This window comes from Heloderma suspectum, chromosome 1, assembly GCF_057233095.1.
Source record: "Heloderma suspectum isolate Gila_16-S chromosome 1, 16-S_ref, whole genome shotgun sequence".
In the NCBI taxonomy this organism is placed as follows: domain Eukaryota; kingdom Metazoa; phylum Chordata; class Lepidosauria; order Squamata; family Helodermatidae; genus Heloderma; species Heloderma suspectum.
Window position 1 is genome coordinate 9,238,434 of NC_139458.1, and position 15,500 is coordinate 9,253,933.

Genomic DNA, 15,500 nt, shown 5'->3' on the forward strand with positions numbered 1-15,500 from the left:
CAAGCCACGCCCACAAGGCGGAGCGCGAGAGGAGGAGAGGGGGACGCGTGGGGAGGGGTTGGGTCACGTGATCTCCCGGTCCGGCCTTCACATCTCCGGCGCGCGGCGTTCTGCGCCTGCTCGCTAGCGACAGCCGGACGTCACGTGGTCAGCCCCTGTCTTTTCCCAGGCCGAAGCGAGAGCGAGGTCCATTTCCGCTTCCGCCTGGCTGCGAAGAGGGAGGAAGGGGGAGCAGAGGGAAGGCGGGGCCGCTGTCGTCGTCGTCGTCGGGATCCCTCGACGCGCCCCAGGTGGGTCTGGGGAAGGCGGGCGGGCGAGGCAGGGGCCTGCCTCGGCTCTTGGCGCCGCGAGCGGCGGCGAAGGAGGGCCGCCTGGCGCCAGGGCAATGCGGCGCCGCGTCTTCGGCCCCGCGTCGCGAGGGGGCTCGTCTGAACGGAGAGCGGCGCCTGCCCGCTCCCTCCCTCCGCCCGCCCTCCCTCGTCAGGCCGGGGGCCCGTGTGGTGGCGCCCTCCCTGCCCCTGGCGTCTCCTTAGGAGCTCCTCCCACTGGGGGCGGAGGGGGGGGTTGCTCCCAGGTGGGCTTCAGCCGTGGGGTGGCGCGAGTGGCCCGGAGAGGCCCGCGTAGAGGGCCAGGAAGGCCCCCGGCTCCTGTCTTTCCAGTATTGGGTCCTGTCCAGGTGAGCTGCTCCTCCCAAGCCTCTGACACGCCCCCTTCATCTGTAGCACGGGGGTGAGGCTGCTTTCCTACCATGCAGTCTTGTTGTAAGGATTAGCGACGGAATGGCTGTAAGTACTCTGCGGCTTCTGATCTCGGAAGCTAAGCAGGGTCAGCCCTGGTTAGTATTTGGATGGGAGACCGCCTGGGAATCAGGCATCCTGCACTGAGCAGAGGGTTGGACTCGGTGGTCTTGTAGGCCCTTTCCAACCCTATGAGTCTATGTCTATATCAGGGATTGCCAGATCGGTCCACCGGCTGAAGTGAGCTAGATCTGTTCACAGTCTTATGCCTGCTGGTATAGGCTTTTGCTATAAGGAAACGCTGAGCTCCTTGATATATAGCCCTGAATGTAGGTCAGCAATGATATCTTGAATGAGGAAGGTAAGAATGTTTGGGGATTCCCTGACGCAGCTGGCCGGATGTGAGGAAATGCCAGAGCACCATTTGCCTGTAAAACACACCCCTGTTTGTCCCTCAGCTCTGAATTCTTGGGCAGTGTTGCTTCAGGAATGCCTGCCCCCATTGTTCTGGGAGCAGATTGAGGAAAAAGTTACCTGGGGAGTGTTTTCTAGTTTCAGTCAAGAAAACAAACACACACACACACACACACACACACTTGTGTTCCAAGTGCTGAAAGACTGCTAGATCAAGTAAGTGCTGTTTGTATTTTAAAAGAGTGCCTGAAAGACCTGGCTGTAATTGGAGGGAAGTTGTTAAAAAGAGCGTGACTTAGATTCCCTGGTCTTAACTATGTTTACATGAAAGTAAATTCTACTGCTCTTTACTGTTTTAATATTGCATCGTTTTTTATTATGTGTTTTATTGTTGTACACCACCTTGGGACGGTTCCTGCCCTGAAAGGCAGCCCAGAAATACCTTAAATATATATTTAAATGAGATCTGCTAAAGGAGTGTGCCTAGGATTGCAGCCATGGAGTGCAGTCGGAAATCCTTAATTGTGGTCTTCTGCAGAGACTTGAAAGATCAGAGGGCTCTTATGCATGGGCAAACTTCATTTCATGTAGCCCAAGGAAGTCACTGGTAACTGCCCGAAGAGTCTTTAGAAGGCAGACGCGTCCTTTCACCTGCACACGCTGGCTGTATATTTTCTTTGGAAGCACTCTGTGACTCCACAGAATAGTTGAAATTGAGTGCACGCTTTTGCTTCTCTGTAAGTGTTAACATTCTTGACAGTTCTTCTGTCTGTCCTGAGCCACCTGCTGTGGGCCACATCTAGAGCTCTGCTTAACACAACAGTTGGGGGGGGGAGAATTGGGGAGAAACCTTGTTGTCCTTATAGCACCATTAGTTTACATGGCTTTTAATAGAACAACATAAGCAAGAAAGATGGGTCCCTGCACTCAAGGAGCTTACAAAGGGAGAGGATTGAAAGGAAGAAGGGCCCATCTTTGGGGAAATAACTGAGTGAGGCAAAACAACAGGAGACGCTCAAGTTTCTGAGGCAATTTTAATTTAGGAGCAGGAACTAATAGCAGGATCCCACACAATAAAAATTCTGCTCCCAGAATCCCCTCAGTTAAATGTGAAACATTTTAAAGAAATTGAGCTCAGATCTCTTCCCTGGATTTTTGAAATTTTTCAAGATGTCAGACTTTAAAACAGTTTCCAGTCAGATGATAGAATTTCCCCATCGATTCCCTTCCCCACCAAATCCTTAGGGCTCAAAGTGTCTAAGCAGCCATTCAATGTGATGAGACATTTCCTTATTCCTTGTTTGAGACTGTGGCATCATCATTGTTTGTTAGTCTAAAAATATCTGACCCCTTTTTCCATTTTGCCAGGGTGTTTCCTTCTATCTAAAATTATTTTGTAAAGCATGCTTAATGAGGTACTTAAAAGCTGGACCTCACCGCCTCTTGAGATGCTGGTTGATCAGAAGTGCTGTTTTGCACAGTGGCACTAAGTGGCTGCCAACACTGAAACAACTTAACCCAAGCCACAGGAGAATTTAACTGTGAGCTGTATGAAGACAGGCGGGATTTCAGCAGCTAGTTGATTAGCTAATGACAGGAGTAACACAGGACTAAAAATGCACTCTCTCAGTGATTCATAGGTAGGTATGTTTAGATGTTGAGAGATGAGGAAAGAATTGTGAAGAAGGTATCAGCAGGGGTTGCTCCAGTTGGCCTGGCTATGCTATGCCATTGTGTGATGCAGTTGCTGTGTATCATGTAGATGAGGCCATGGTCAAATACCTCTTGTGTGTATGGCGCACTTGCCCCTTCTGGTGCTTTACACCCTTGGTCCTTCTGATGCTTTACAGCAGCCTTCTCTAGCTGGGTGGCCTCCGGATGTTTTGGACTTCAGCTTCTATCATCTGAGCCAGCCTGGCCAATGGTCAGGATTGCTGGGAGTTGTAATCCAAAACATCTGGAGGGCACTGGGTTGGGGAAGGCTGCTTTAGAGGATATTTATCACAACTAATTCACATAGAAGATTAATATGTTATAATTATTGGAACAGCTTTTTATAAGGGGGCTACATGTTGAAGGGAGAAGGCAGGATCCAAATGCCTCATTCTTCTTGCATTTGGTAAGAAGGCCTGGCAGTGGTATTGCATGATGAGCTGGTCTCACTGTGAAGCATAAGCAGGGTGTGGGATCTTTCCGTAGTCTCACCTACTTGTACCACAAGTTTCACCATGTTTTGTGATGCAGTTGCATCATACCATAGAGTGGGCAACCACACTGATATGGAAGCATGCAAGACTATCTAAAGTGTGGTCTCTGATTGAGAGTCATTTCCTTGTCCATCTCCCCATAGGATGAGGCAGAAATGCATATGGCACATGGAGTTTTGGGAAAACTAGCTTTTTTGTTAGATTGATAGTTCAAAACCTCACTCGCCCATAAGCTCTGGCCAAAAATGAGGAATTACTGGATAACTGACCAGACCAACAAAGAAGCTTATTGAACAGCAATAGACCAGAGTAGGTAATGTGATAAGACCCACCTGGCGCCCCCCAAAGCTCTCTTAACTTTGCAATTATACTATGCCCCTGCCTTATTCAAGTTCTTCGTTGAAATCAGTATTGCATCCCTAACACAAAATAAGAAAGTTGTGTCAGAATTGAGCACCCAGATCGAATTAGGCAGATGTGTGGTCGCTTTCAGTGATCTGTACCTGCTGATTTGTAACTTCAGTTTCACTCTTGTAGGCTTCTAGACTTCTCCCAGTGGGTGTGGTGGTGTAGCGGGTACCGAAGACCTTTGCATCTTTTTCTCTGGGCACAACTGTGCCCATCCTAGGCTTAGTCAGCAGCTGGTTTAAAGGTCCTTCAGCTCTTCTCCCCCCTCCCCAGTCATGGTGTGGGTGTGGCGCCACACATATGGAGGTCATCAAAGTAACAACTATGTAGAAATGGATCTATTTTTAGGCAGTACAGTGTTGCGCAGGGCTAGGAGCGTGGGTGACTCTCGGATGGCATTTGCCTTTCTGCATGGATGATTCCAGTGTATCTGTTGCTTCCTTGTTTTCCTGCTGTAAACTCAAGCCAGATGAGATAGAGTTGTATATACGCACACTCTAAAACGTAGCCTAGGATGGGGTATCTCGCTTTCTGCCGCGAAGTATCCTTGGTGTGTGCAAAGGTCAGTTTGAGTGAGAGGCGGCTTTTGGCACTTGGTTCTGCTGAGTTTTGTCTTGCCTGTGTGCCACTGTACTTTAAGAGAGAACAAATTCTGAGTGCCTGTCAGTAGACTTGAAGCAGGACAGTTTTTATAGGGTTCCCTGGAGGCAAGCAGGGGATTGACAAGGGCCTCATCATTACAACAGCTGGGATTGTTTAGCTTGGAAAAAAGGAGGGTAAAGGGAGACATGATAGAGGCGGGCAAAAATGCAGGGTATGGAGAATGTGGATTGGGAGACATTTTTCTCCCTCTCTCAAAAAACTAGAACCCGGGGTCATCCCATGAAGCTGATTGGTGGGTGATTCAGGACAGATAAAAGGAAGGACCTCTTCACACTGCACATATCTAAACTATGGAATTTGCAGCCACGGGATGTAGTGATGGCCACCAATTTGGATGGCTTTAAAGGGGGATTGGACAAATTTCTGGAGGAAAAGGCTATCAGTGGCTATTAGTCCTGATGGCTATGTGCTACCCCCAGTACCAGAGGGCGTGAGCCTATGTACACCAGTTCCCAGAGAACTTGGGTGGGAGGGTGCTGTTGCATTCATGCCATGCTTGTGGGTTCCTGGTCAACAGCTGGTCGGCCACTGTGTGAACAGAATGCTGGACTAGATGGACCCTTGGTCTGATCCAGCAGGGCTCTTCTTATGTTCATCATATGGCTGGCTTGCCACTCCCCTGGCTAGATCCTTCACTCCCCCAAGTTGGAAGAGCGTTCTGCTGCTCTTAACTCCCTTCGGGGTATTTAAAGCCCACCTTCTCCCATATGTGCCCTCCATTCCACTATTTCAGCATGGAGCCCTGTAGTTTGAGGTTTGGGGTCTGGGCTCAGGGAGGTAGGCTTCTTCAGTTGTCATGCTTTGGAGTGTCCTCACCAGGGAGGACCAGATGATCCCATTTCTGTATACCTTTTAGCTCAGATGGAGACTTGGGTCTTTTGAGAGAGACCTTTAGGGAAAATTGTATGGATAGAAGGATATTTTTTACTGCTGATGAGCTGGGTTTTCTGGACTCCTGCTACTGATTTTGCTGTAGTATCTTCTTAATGAATTGATTTTTTAATGCTGCTAGTTGCTTGGGGTTCATTAGTGGAAGGGAAGTGTTATGGTGGTTCCATTTTTTCTTTTGTCAGGCTCTGCCTGATTGTTTGGGGACATGGTCCATGTCCCAGGGTGTTAGTTACCATATTCAATCCTAGGGGGAAGGGATAGTGTGGTCTAAATATGATACTCATGTGAGTGATGAGCAAACACTCTTGTGCACATGTTACCATCTTCAGTTGCAGTGATATTTGCCCTTTATTTTAGGGTGACTGTTGTTGGTGATCCTCAGCTAGTGGTTTGTAGAAGAGGCCTGTTGCGTATACACAGAGTTGAAGTTGCACTGTTCAGGGATTGCGAGTTTATCACTGTAATCAGAGCACTAAATGAGTTCAAACATTTTGTGTGTGCTGTTGCCTGAAAGTCTGTATTTAACCACTCTCTTTTTTTATTTTACAGGAAAATGTCTGACGACTTTTCGGTGAGTTGTCCAACTTGACAGCTTTCTAAGTTGTATCCAATTTGTGATGACTAATGAAAACAATTCAGATGTTTGAACAGATGGTTGTATGTGGTTCTTAGTCAGACTTAAAATGTGAAAACTGCATTTTTATGGGGAAAGTATCTTGCTGTTATGTTCAATAGCTGACCCTTGAATATCATGGTTGAACACCTCATTTTGTTAATGCAGTTAACTCCCCCCCCATACGTTAATGTAGGGGTCCACAACGTGTTGGACCCATGAGCACAGTTGGGAAATTGAGAAACTGCTGTGGGTACCACAAACAAATTTCTCCCATGGGGGATGTAGCTAGTCACATAATGGCTGCCAGAGAGGACTGGCTAGTCAGAGGACAAGTAATTCACTCAAGAAACTGAGTACAAGCAGAGGAAAGGTTTGAACTACAAAACCAATCCAAATATTTGACCTCACAGAAGCACAACAAAATACCCGTTTAAGATTGCAGTCCTATGAATGCTTACATGGAACTCAGTGGGAGTTGCTTCTGAGTAGGCCTACATAGGATTGCACTGCTCATCATATACATACGCGCATCCTTTTCCCCAGCCCCAAAGGAAAGTTTTCCCTACCTTGACCCCAGACTCAGCCACTCTATTCCCCACCTAGTACTTGTACCTCCTCCTCTACCATCAGAGCCCCTGCCCAGGAAGATGCTTTGTGTGTGTGAAGAATGAGAGAACGTGCTGGGTAGGGAGAGAAAAAGGGTAAGACTGGGAGGAGGAAGTAATAATGGGAGGGAGAGAACAAGACTAGGGGGGAGGGGGAAGTAGTGAGAGAAAGAACAAGGCTAGGAGGGGGGAGAAACATCAAGGTTGACAGGTAGGAGGAGAAATAGTGAGGCTGCAGCCTGGGAGTGGAGAGAAACAGTGAGATTAAAGGGTGAGCGGGAGAGCAAGGCCAGGGGCTAGGAAGCGGGGGGGTGGGGGGAAGAAGACTAGGGACAAGGAAGGGAGAGAAGTAGTGAGGAAAGGGGTCGTGGGGCATGAGGCAAATTGTGAAGCATGAGGCTGGGAGTGGAAAGAGGCAGAAAGAGTGAAGGGGAAAGTTTATTTTATTTATTTTTATTTTATTTATTTCATTTCTATACCGCCCAATAGCTGAAGCTCTCTGGGCGGTTCACAAAAAGTTCTGTGTGGGCGGAAGAATATTGGGCAGGGCCAGGAAGGAACCCTTTCCTTCTCTCCCCGCCGCAACAGCTGATCAGTGGCAGGTGCAGGAACAGGAAGGAGCACCCACGCGCTCACATTTTTCAACATTTTTATTAAATACATTTTTGAAGGGGGCAGAGAGCAGGGAGCTTCCCGGGTGCTGTTGGAGGTCTCCACGAGCACCGTGTTGGGCACCCATGCATTAGCGGGCAGTCTGATCAATGGGAAGAAGGGTCAGATTGTCTGACAAACAGGTGGGAGGCAGGGGCTAAGGAAAAGCTTTTCTGAAGAAGCATTCTTGGGAGAAGGGTTAAGATGGCATGACACATAGCGAGGCAGAGCCTGTGCCAAGTGCAGGGGGCGGGGCAAGGCCCGAATAGCAGCCCAACACCTGTAGAACAGGGAGAGCAAGGGAGCCACTGGCTAGCAGAGAGGACTGGGAAGGGTCTCTACAACTTGTGACCCTAGTAATTGATGTGGGTTTTCCAGTGGCCTAAATTGATTGTGATATGGGTTGATATGCTTGACCTGAGTTTAGTCTTGTTAACTAAATACGCCATGCTAATTTTCCATGCTGTATAAGTCCAACAACCAAAGGTGTTTTTGCTGGAGTATTTGATTAAATGAAAATCCAGTAAATCTGACCTGATGTAGATTAATTTCCTCCCATTGGTTTCAGTGGGGCGGGAATCAGATGAAAAAAGAAAGAAGCCCTAGTCGGTTGAAAGAAAAAATGTGTTGGGGGGTGGGGGAAGGAGTGAAAACATTGCCCCTTTCCCATGTCTGCCCTGCCGTCTGATTACCCTGCCCAGTTACAATTATGTGGTCCCTCAAAGGGCATCCCAGGGGCCATAGGATATAGCCTAGCTCCCGATGTGTGAGTGGAGAATGACTCCTGCCCTTCGAAGCCTCCTCCACAAGGACAGAAAGGCATTTCAGGGCAGATTGGGAAAGTGTAGGCATGGAGAACCATGATCCATAGCCAGTGGTCCAAATTCCACTTGGTGGGTCACACATTTTCCCCCATAAATGCCCGGATCCCATGTCCTCATTGAGACTTGGGCAATCCACGTTTGCTACTTAACATGTAGTTCTAGTGTGGTTCTAGCACTAATATCTTAGAACTATCTTAAAAGCAAGATACACATAATTAAGGCCTGGACTAGAAAATAATGCCCAGTGTGGCAGTGATAGCATGTGTTGGGGAGTACACTATTTTCAGCCATTTCCCCTCCTCCCCACATGCTGTCCTGGATATTCTGTTGTGTAGAGATAAGACTTTGAGCCAGTGGCACGTGGGTATGTTTTGCAGAGATTTCCGTGATAGCAGTCGCTTCCCCAGAAGTGCCACCTTAATCGCAGAAATTGACTTCAACATACTCATGTGCTGCTGTTTCATACAGTAGTTTGTCATCAACAGTAATGGATGAGCAAAAGCTGGCTGGTCCTTCTCCACATGAGAGGGGAGTTGCAGTTGACCCAGGTTGGTGGAGAGGCCTGGCCAGTGTGCCCCTGAAGGCATGGCCCAGGATCTTGCAATGGGCAGTGAATAGATGCTCGGCGGTTTGTTGGCAGAGAAATTATAGAGAGGCCTGATGATTTTGCCAAAGTTTCTGAACCTGGTGTTCAAAGGTATTAAAATAACCACGATCAGTGGTGGCTAGCCTGCGTCTGTTGCCAACGAGGATGATTAAATGTGCGTTGGCATCACGGTGACTGTGCTGTAGCACTTCCTGCAGTGTCTCATGCATGTTTCTTTTTCCTAGCTGGCAGATGCTCTACCCGAAAGTTCCCCTGGCAAGTCCTCAACAGTGGGCAACACAAAACCTCAGCAGCCCAGCCAGCCCCCCCAAGCCTGGCCAGCTTCCAATCCCTGGAACAACGCCCCCAGCGCCCCCCCGGCAGCTCCGTCTGGATTGCCTCCAAGCACGTCCGCATCCAACGTGCCGTTTGGACCCCCACCATCGGGAATGTATCCTTCCCTGCCCCCTGGAGCACCTGTTCCTTTTCCTCCTCCTGGCTCTGCATGTCCTCCTGGTGCCCCATACCCACCCCCAGGCCCTGCCCCGCCAGGCCAGTACCCTCCCCCAAGCATGCCCTTCCCAGAGCTCCCGCGGCCATACGGGGGCCCAACGGAGCCAGCCGCACCCCCTGCCACCGTTGGGCCATGGGGGTCCATGTCTGGTGGTGGGTGGGGGCCCACAGTAGGGGGCCAGTATCCCGCACCTAGTGTGCCGTATCCACCCCCAGGGCCGTATCCCACTCCCACCCAGACGCCGGGGGCTGCTCCCACAGTGCCGTGGGGCGCCGTCCCACCCGGGACATGGGGACCTTCTCCGCCAGCCCAGTATCCTCCGCCAGCAGGGTCCTATCCAGCCCCAGGACTCTACCCAACGCCACCTAATCCTTACCAAGTGTCCCCTGCACCTGCTGGAGCTCCCTCCATGCCTGGCGGCCCACATGTGAGTACTTCAGCCTTCCTCCAGCAGCATGTGTGTGTGTCAACCACACACAGCGTGCAGCTTCAGAACCCAGCAGGAGCCAGAGAGTTGGCTCAGGGACCGCTTGGAGCAGCAGCAGCGCACTTCCAACAGCCTTCCCCAGCATGGCGCCCTTGGGATGTGTTGGACCGCAACTCCTAGCATCCCCAGCCCTCATGCTGGGAGTTGTAGTCCTGCACACTGGAGGGTGCCAGGCTGGGGAAGGCTGACTTCCAGTTTTTAATTCAATGAGCTTTCCTTTTCATTATCGCAGTGGTTTTCAAACTTCTCCAAGAGAAGCTTTTCTGTTGGTCTAAGGAGCCCCAGTGTGTTGCAAAGCATTGTGGGATGCATTCTGGAATGCATGCTTAGTTCACATGTGGCTGCCTTCCCCAACCTGATGCCCTCCAGATGTCTTGGATTACAAGACCTAGCATTCCTGACCATTGGGCATGGTGGCTGGGGCTGCTGGGAGTTGGTCAGACTTATATGAGGGCACCAGTTGGGGGAGGCTGATGTAGGGTGTTGGCCGGTCCTTAGGTGTTGTTTTTGCCCTGCGCAAGCAGCGTGTGCCCCAGAGCACACTCCTGCAGCTGTGCATTGTGGCCCCATGGTCCCTCCTGGTGGGCAAGGGGCTTCCCATGAAAGTGTGTCTGCCACCGCTGATCTCAGTAAGAAGAAACATCTAGAAAACTCTCTGAAAAACATGTGGATAAGCTCCTTAAAGTTTGACATGAATCCATGGTCCTGCAAACAGGCCTTCTAACTTGACATAGCTCTAAAGTTCCAACTTTCAAAACACCGTAATTATCACCTTTACAGTGGCTAGTAATTCATACATAGGGCAAACTGTTCCCAAATAAATCCAGGCCAGGATTCAGGCTCATGCAAGTGGTACTCAGAGCACTTGAGAGCTCAAGAGGAGGCTGTTTCCTCTAGTCAGTCTGTCTGGAGAGTCCATCCATCTGCCTGGAAGTGTCTTTCCCCCTTGCTGCAGAGTTGAGGGGAATAAGAGAATATCCCCTTCCTTATGCCCTAAAAGCAGAAACTCTGAAGGAATACTTTTAAGTTTGCCAGGCTGTACAAAGATGTTTGGTGATCTTCACTGTCCCTTGGCACTGCTACCCAGTGCCATGTAAGCATCTTCTAGTTGAGGAGCAATGGTAAAGGACAGCGATTTGCTGTTGGGGGTTGGTGATTAGGGTCTGCAGGCTACAGCTGTGCTGCTGATTGTACCTTCTAACATGAGCTCACAAGAGTCAAGTTTATAGCCCTCGTGCTTGAGGAGAAAAACTTCTTGGTCGCTGCTCATGGCTTAGAAACCAGGGAAACCAAGCCAGGCATAGTTTCTGTTGGTCCAGCGCTGATCCTGACCCCTTCACATAGCCTGTACTCCCTGTCAGGGTCAGTCCTGGAGGGAGGCCATTGCCTCATGTGGCAGAACTTGGGTGCCGTTCAACAAGAATGTGCCGTCTTTTCGTTTGCCTTCGTATCCTTTATTTGGTTTGATTCGTATCCTGCCTTCCTGCCAAGCAAAATGGCACTCAAGGCGGCTTATAAATAAAACTTGATTAAAACAATAAAACATTGATTTTGGAGCTGTGGAAACTGATGCCTTCTGTTTTCTTTCCACAGCCTTACCGTTGAACCTGTGGCGGTCTGAGGAAGAATCCTTCCCCCACCTGCTATTTACAAAAAAAGAAAAAAAAAGAATTGATTTTGATAACCTTTTGGAGTCTTGAAGGGCACGCTCACCTTCTGAACGCCTGTCTGAGGTGTGTAGGAGCACCTCTGCATAAGCTGGACTCTGTTCAAATGCAGAAGTAACCATTTTGTTTGTCGAGATGAATTAGGATAAACAAGCCTACTGCCCCAGCTCTCTAATCCTTACTCGAATAAGGATCTCATCTTGGAACAAGCGGGCATTGGCCCAGTGAGTAAGGACTACTCCAGAATAATTCCAAGGTTTGTTGAAACCTGGGATTGTGGCCATGACTTCTTTTTAAGTGCTGGACTTGCAGGCTGGCCAGACTGAGAGTCCGTACCTTGTGTCTGTGTGTTCAGGTTATTCAAGTCATTTCAATAAATTCAATGTGTTGTGGAGCAGTTCTTGAAGAAATCAGTTAGGCACACTACAGTCATTCATCCAGTTGAAGAGAAGCACTGCATCTTAATTTGGAGGCAATTCTCAACATCAAGTTTGGGGAGATCATTGCAGAGGGGGAGATCTGGAACGTGATGCTCACTTGGCCACTGTTGTGCACGTCAGTTTAGGTATTCAGGCAGTTGGAATAGCTAATTCTGAGCGGTGAATCTGCCAGCTGAGTTAGACTTCATAGTTTTCATGAGCCATCTCAGAAGAAAAATTCGTGTTAAGTAGGAAACTGAAGATACTTGAGTTCTAGCTTGACTGATGAGCCCTGAGCAATTTGGTTCTCTTGTGTGCTTCACTTCTGTAAATTGAAGTCTGAATTAAACATGTTTTTTTGCTGGGGAGGGGGAAGAAATATGTCCAGAAACATCCTTGCTTGTCCCATAGCTCTGGAATCTTTGAACCTCACATTATTTTGGAATCACGCCATATATTATATAGTGCTCCACAAAGTGCAGTTGGACATCTTAGCTTGGTATGGGCTTCTTGTATGGGATTGGATGGCAAGATCTAATTTAGATTAATCAGGAAGGTCTCTCGTAGTTGTGGGGCTTCCTTCTGATGCTTGTTCTTAGTTCATCTCCGTTTATCTCAGTAAAATGTTTACGCTTAGCCTGCATGTACATTTCTCTTTACTCTGATTTTTTAAGAGATTGTCCCTAAACTGACATACCACCACCCATCCCCTTCACGGGACCTCTGCAGGGTGGCATTAAGAGCTACATTTTTTGCTGTTGGAATTAGCAGAGCCTTCCAAATAAGTCCACAAAAAAATAAGTGTCAACTGTTGTCTGGTTGACAAGCATCTGTAAACTTCTGTCTGGTTACCTGGATACAGTTCTTAACACTTCATAGGCAGGTGGCTATTCTCAAGCCTCTTTTAGGAAATCAGTTTGCAGGAGGGGTCTGCTGAGAACTAAGGTTACTCTTCCCAAGAATTGGTGGACTGACTTAACGGAATGGTAGGAAAGGTATGCCACAAGCTGTAATGATTGCAAAAGCACTGGTTTATCCCAGAGCAGGATGGAACAAGGTGTGGAGAAAATGCAGTGCACAGGATATTAAGGGCCTTTCCAAACAGTTCTTGTGCAAGTTTGTGGCAGCCATTTCTTTCTTGTTGATTCCATGCTGTCTGCAGGTGTTTCCTCCATGTTGTTCTCTTTTAGGGATATTGCTTCTTCCCAATTTTTTAAAGCAGAGTAATTCATACCTGGGAAAATGCCATTCTTCCCCATAAAGCAGTTACAATGAATGTGGTCTGTGGAACCTGGTTCTGCAATTTGTATAAGCAGCTACTGGATATTTGAGATTAGTAAGTGGCACCTCTTCCATGCCTCCACCAGCTTTGGGAACCCTGAGGTTAAAACCCTGAAATAAAGTCCTGGGGTATCGTTTGAACCTTCTCTAGTTTGTTTTCTAATCTAATTCTTTGGAGGCTGTGTACTCTGGAGTACCCACTTCACCTTGTGTGCTTACTTGACAAGGTTGCTTGTCTCCTTCCTCCACCCCTTGGATCCTATTTGGATGGGATGTTGCATCATTCCCACTGAAAAGGGATTTGCCATAAGATGCAAAAGTAAAAATGCAGTTTTGGTTTGCTTTGCCTGTGGAGAGGCTCTAAGAATAATCATTTTCAGTATTCCAATCTAAATTGGGAGTAATTTAGCAGATATTTGCCATATTGGCTTATTCTGTCAGGGAGCGGGAGGGGTATATTAGACTAATTTGGGTGGATGTCAGAAGTATGCAAGTTTCTGAGATTTGCAGAACACGCATGGAGTGGAAGATGAAATTGTGCATACTACAGACCAGTCCAGTTCCCTTGTGTGTACTTCTGTGTATCCTGTGTATAAATACTACATTTTATGAACTCATGGAAACAAACTTAAAACTTGTATGGAGTGTTAACAAGGTTAGAGCAGAATGCTGTTCAAACTTCAAGGTCATAGAAGATATTTGTCCTGCTATATGTTGCTTGTCACCCCCCTGAGGCCAACCTGTTGGGGAAGCACCAAGGGGTTGCGGCACTCCTGGACAAGAGGACCTGTGAGACTGGCTAACATTGCAGCCTTATATGTCTACTCAGAAGTATGTCCCATTGAGTTCAGTGGGACTTACTCCCAGGTAAGTGGGCATAGGATTGCAGCCTAAGTCAGGGTTGGGCCCACACCCTGCCTAGACAAGAGGCAAAACCACTCCAAGGCAAATGCAGTGGTGTGTGCTGTAGCATGTGCATGATTCTGGCACACTTGATAGAGGCTGGCCATGCATTGATTTATATGCTCCAAGTAAGAGCATATAACACAAAGGCTTTAATGTAGGGGTTTGTGTGCTAATTAAAGCTCTGTGCTTGGGCAAACCAAGTTCTGTGCCAAGAAAAACAATTCTGTAACCTGTGTGAAATGTGCAAATTTGCACGTAATTATCGGCACAATACGGGAGTGCTAGATGGGAGGGGCAAAGAGCTAAGGAGGTGGCTCAGCCCCCCCCCCCCAAATCTTATTTGGTTATCCCTGTAGCTTCTGAGATTCCAAGCAGGCATATTGGCTACTTAAACAACAATAATAATATTCATCTTTTCTTAAAGCTGAGGTCCGGTTCCATACTGCTTTTTCTCCCTCCCATGGAAATGTTGCATAAACACATTCCTGCCTACATGGGAATATATCGGCCAATATGTTGCGCTGGCCCCTCACCTTTTGGATGCTGGAAGTTCTTAGCACATCCTGAGGAAATAACTTCAGTTTCTGTTCTGGGCATGCATGGAAGAAGGCAGTTAGGGCAAAATATACTTGGACTTTTAAAATAGACCAGATTTATTGGCGGAAAGCAAAGTTAAAAACTGAGCCTGCTTCAGCATCTCTGCTTATTGTTCCTTGGTGTTACGAGAAGTGCTTGAACGCCGCTCCATCTTGAGATGACTTTTCCCCTAGCAGCGGAAGGCTCTTCCCTCCAAAGCCGATGTTGTTTGATGCTGTGTAGTAAAACTTAATGATTCTGTCCCAAGTGTGAGCGATTATTTTGGGCCTGATGCTTGTTATGCAATGGAAATTGTAATGTTCCTATGGTGTTCTTTGTGAGTTAAAAACTGCTGAGAAGTTTGGGGTGGTTTTTTTTGGCTTGTGCTTCTGGGGTGGATATTTAACTGCATTTGTTTACAATATGGAATTAAGCAATCACACTTCTGAAGTATAGACCATATCACCTGCTGCTGTATTTTTTTCTTTTTAGATGACAAATATTTGCTGTATGATGGTAGTGAAGAGGCTTTAAATACAGGATTTGATATTTTTTTGAAAATGCTGTCACTTTTTGTATACAATTAGACATTAAATGTATTTTCAAGATGACTCTTGTTCAGTTTTACTTTTGCCTTAGATATTTGTCACACAATGTGAAAGGGGCATCAGGGGCCATTACCTATACTGCAGATGCATATTGGGATTCTTCAGTACCGCTTTAACTGTCATCACTTCCTCTAAAGAATTCTGGGAATTGTAGTTTTGGTGAGGTGCTAAGAACTCTCCAAAACAGTGTCTCCCGACCTGGTGCCTGCTGGCTGGGAATGATGGCAGTTGTAGCCCAACACATCTGGAGGGCACAATTTATTTCATTTCTATACCGCCCAATAGCCAAAGCTCTATTGTACCCTTAGGGCACAATCCTATGCGGTTTCAGGCAGAAAAAGGTCCTGCAGCTCCGGCATTCCCCAGCCAGCCTGTGTGCAGAACTGTCATCCACAAGATTCCCTGGAAAGATGGCAATGATGAGCAAGCCCATTATTGGT

General features: G+C 47.8%; 1 protein-coding gene across 2 annotated transcripts; it reads left to right on the forward strand.

Annotated features, from left to right (window-relative positions):
* The first annotated feature begins 206 nt into the window (after positions 1 to 206).
* MAPK1IP1L (mitogen-activated protein kinase 1 interacting protein 1 like) lies at positions 207 to 15,063 on the forward strand. 2 transcript variants are annotated; one of them, XM_084835137.1, is made up of 4 exons: positions 207 to 290; positions 5,870 to 5,891; positions 8,848 to 9,543; positions 11,197 to 15,063. In XM_084835137.1, exons 2-4 carry the CDS (start codon positions 5,874 to 5,876, stop codon positions 11,206 to 11,208), a joined length of 726 nt encoding a protein of 241 aa, XP_084691263.1. In that variant the 5' UTR covers positions 207 to 290; positions 5,870 to 5,873; the 3' UTR covers positions 11,209 to 15,063. The 2 variants fall into 2 exon arrangements, with proteins under 2 accessions (XP_084691263.1, XP_084691255.1); XM_084835129.1 differs by lacking the exons at positions 207 to 290; positions 5,870 to 5,891 and adding an exon at positions 8,415 to 8,564.
* Positions 15,064 to 15,500: the final 437 nt, after the last annotated feature.

What these genes read in the sequence shown, in the direction of transcription:
- MAPK1IP1L (XM_084835129.1), top strand. Translation starts at nt 8,508, where the DNA reads ATGAGCAAAAGCTGGCTGGTCCTTCTCCACATGAGAGGGGAGTTGCAG. An exon ending in GGGAGTTGCAGTTGACCCAG is followed by an intron (nt 8,565 to 8,847) that starts GTTGGTGGAGAG and finishes TCTTTTTCCTAG; the next exon opens with CTGGCAGATGCTCTACCCGA.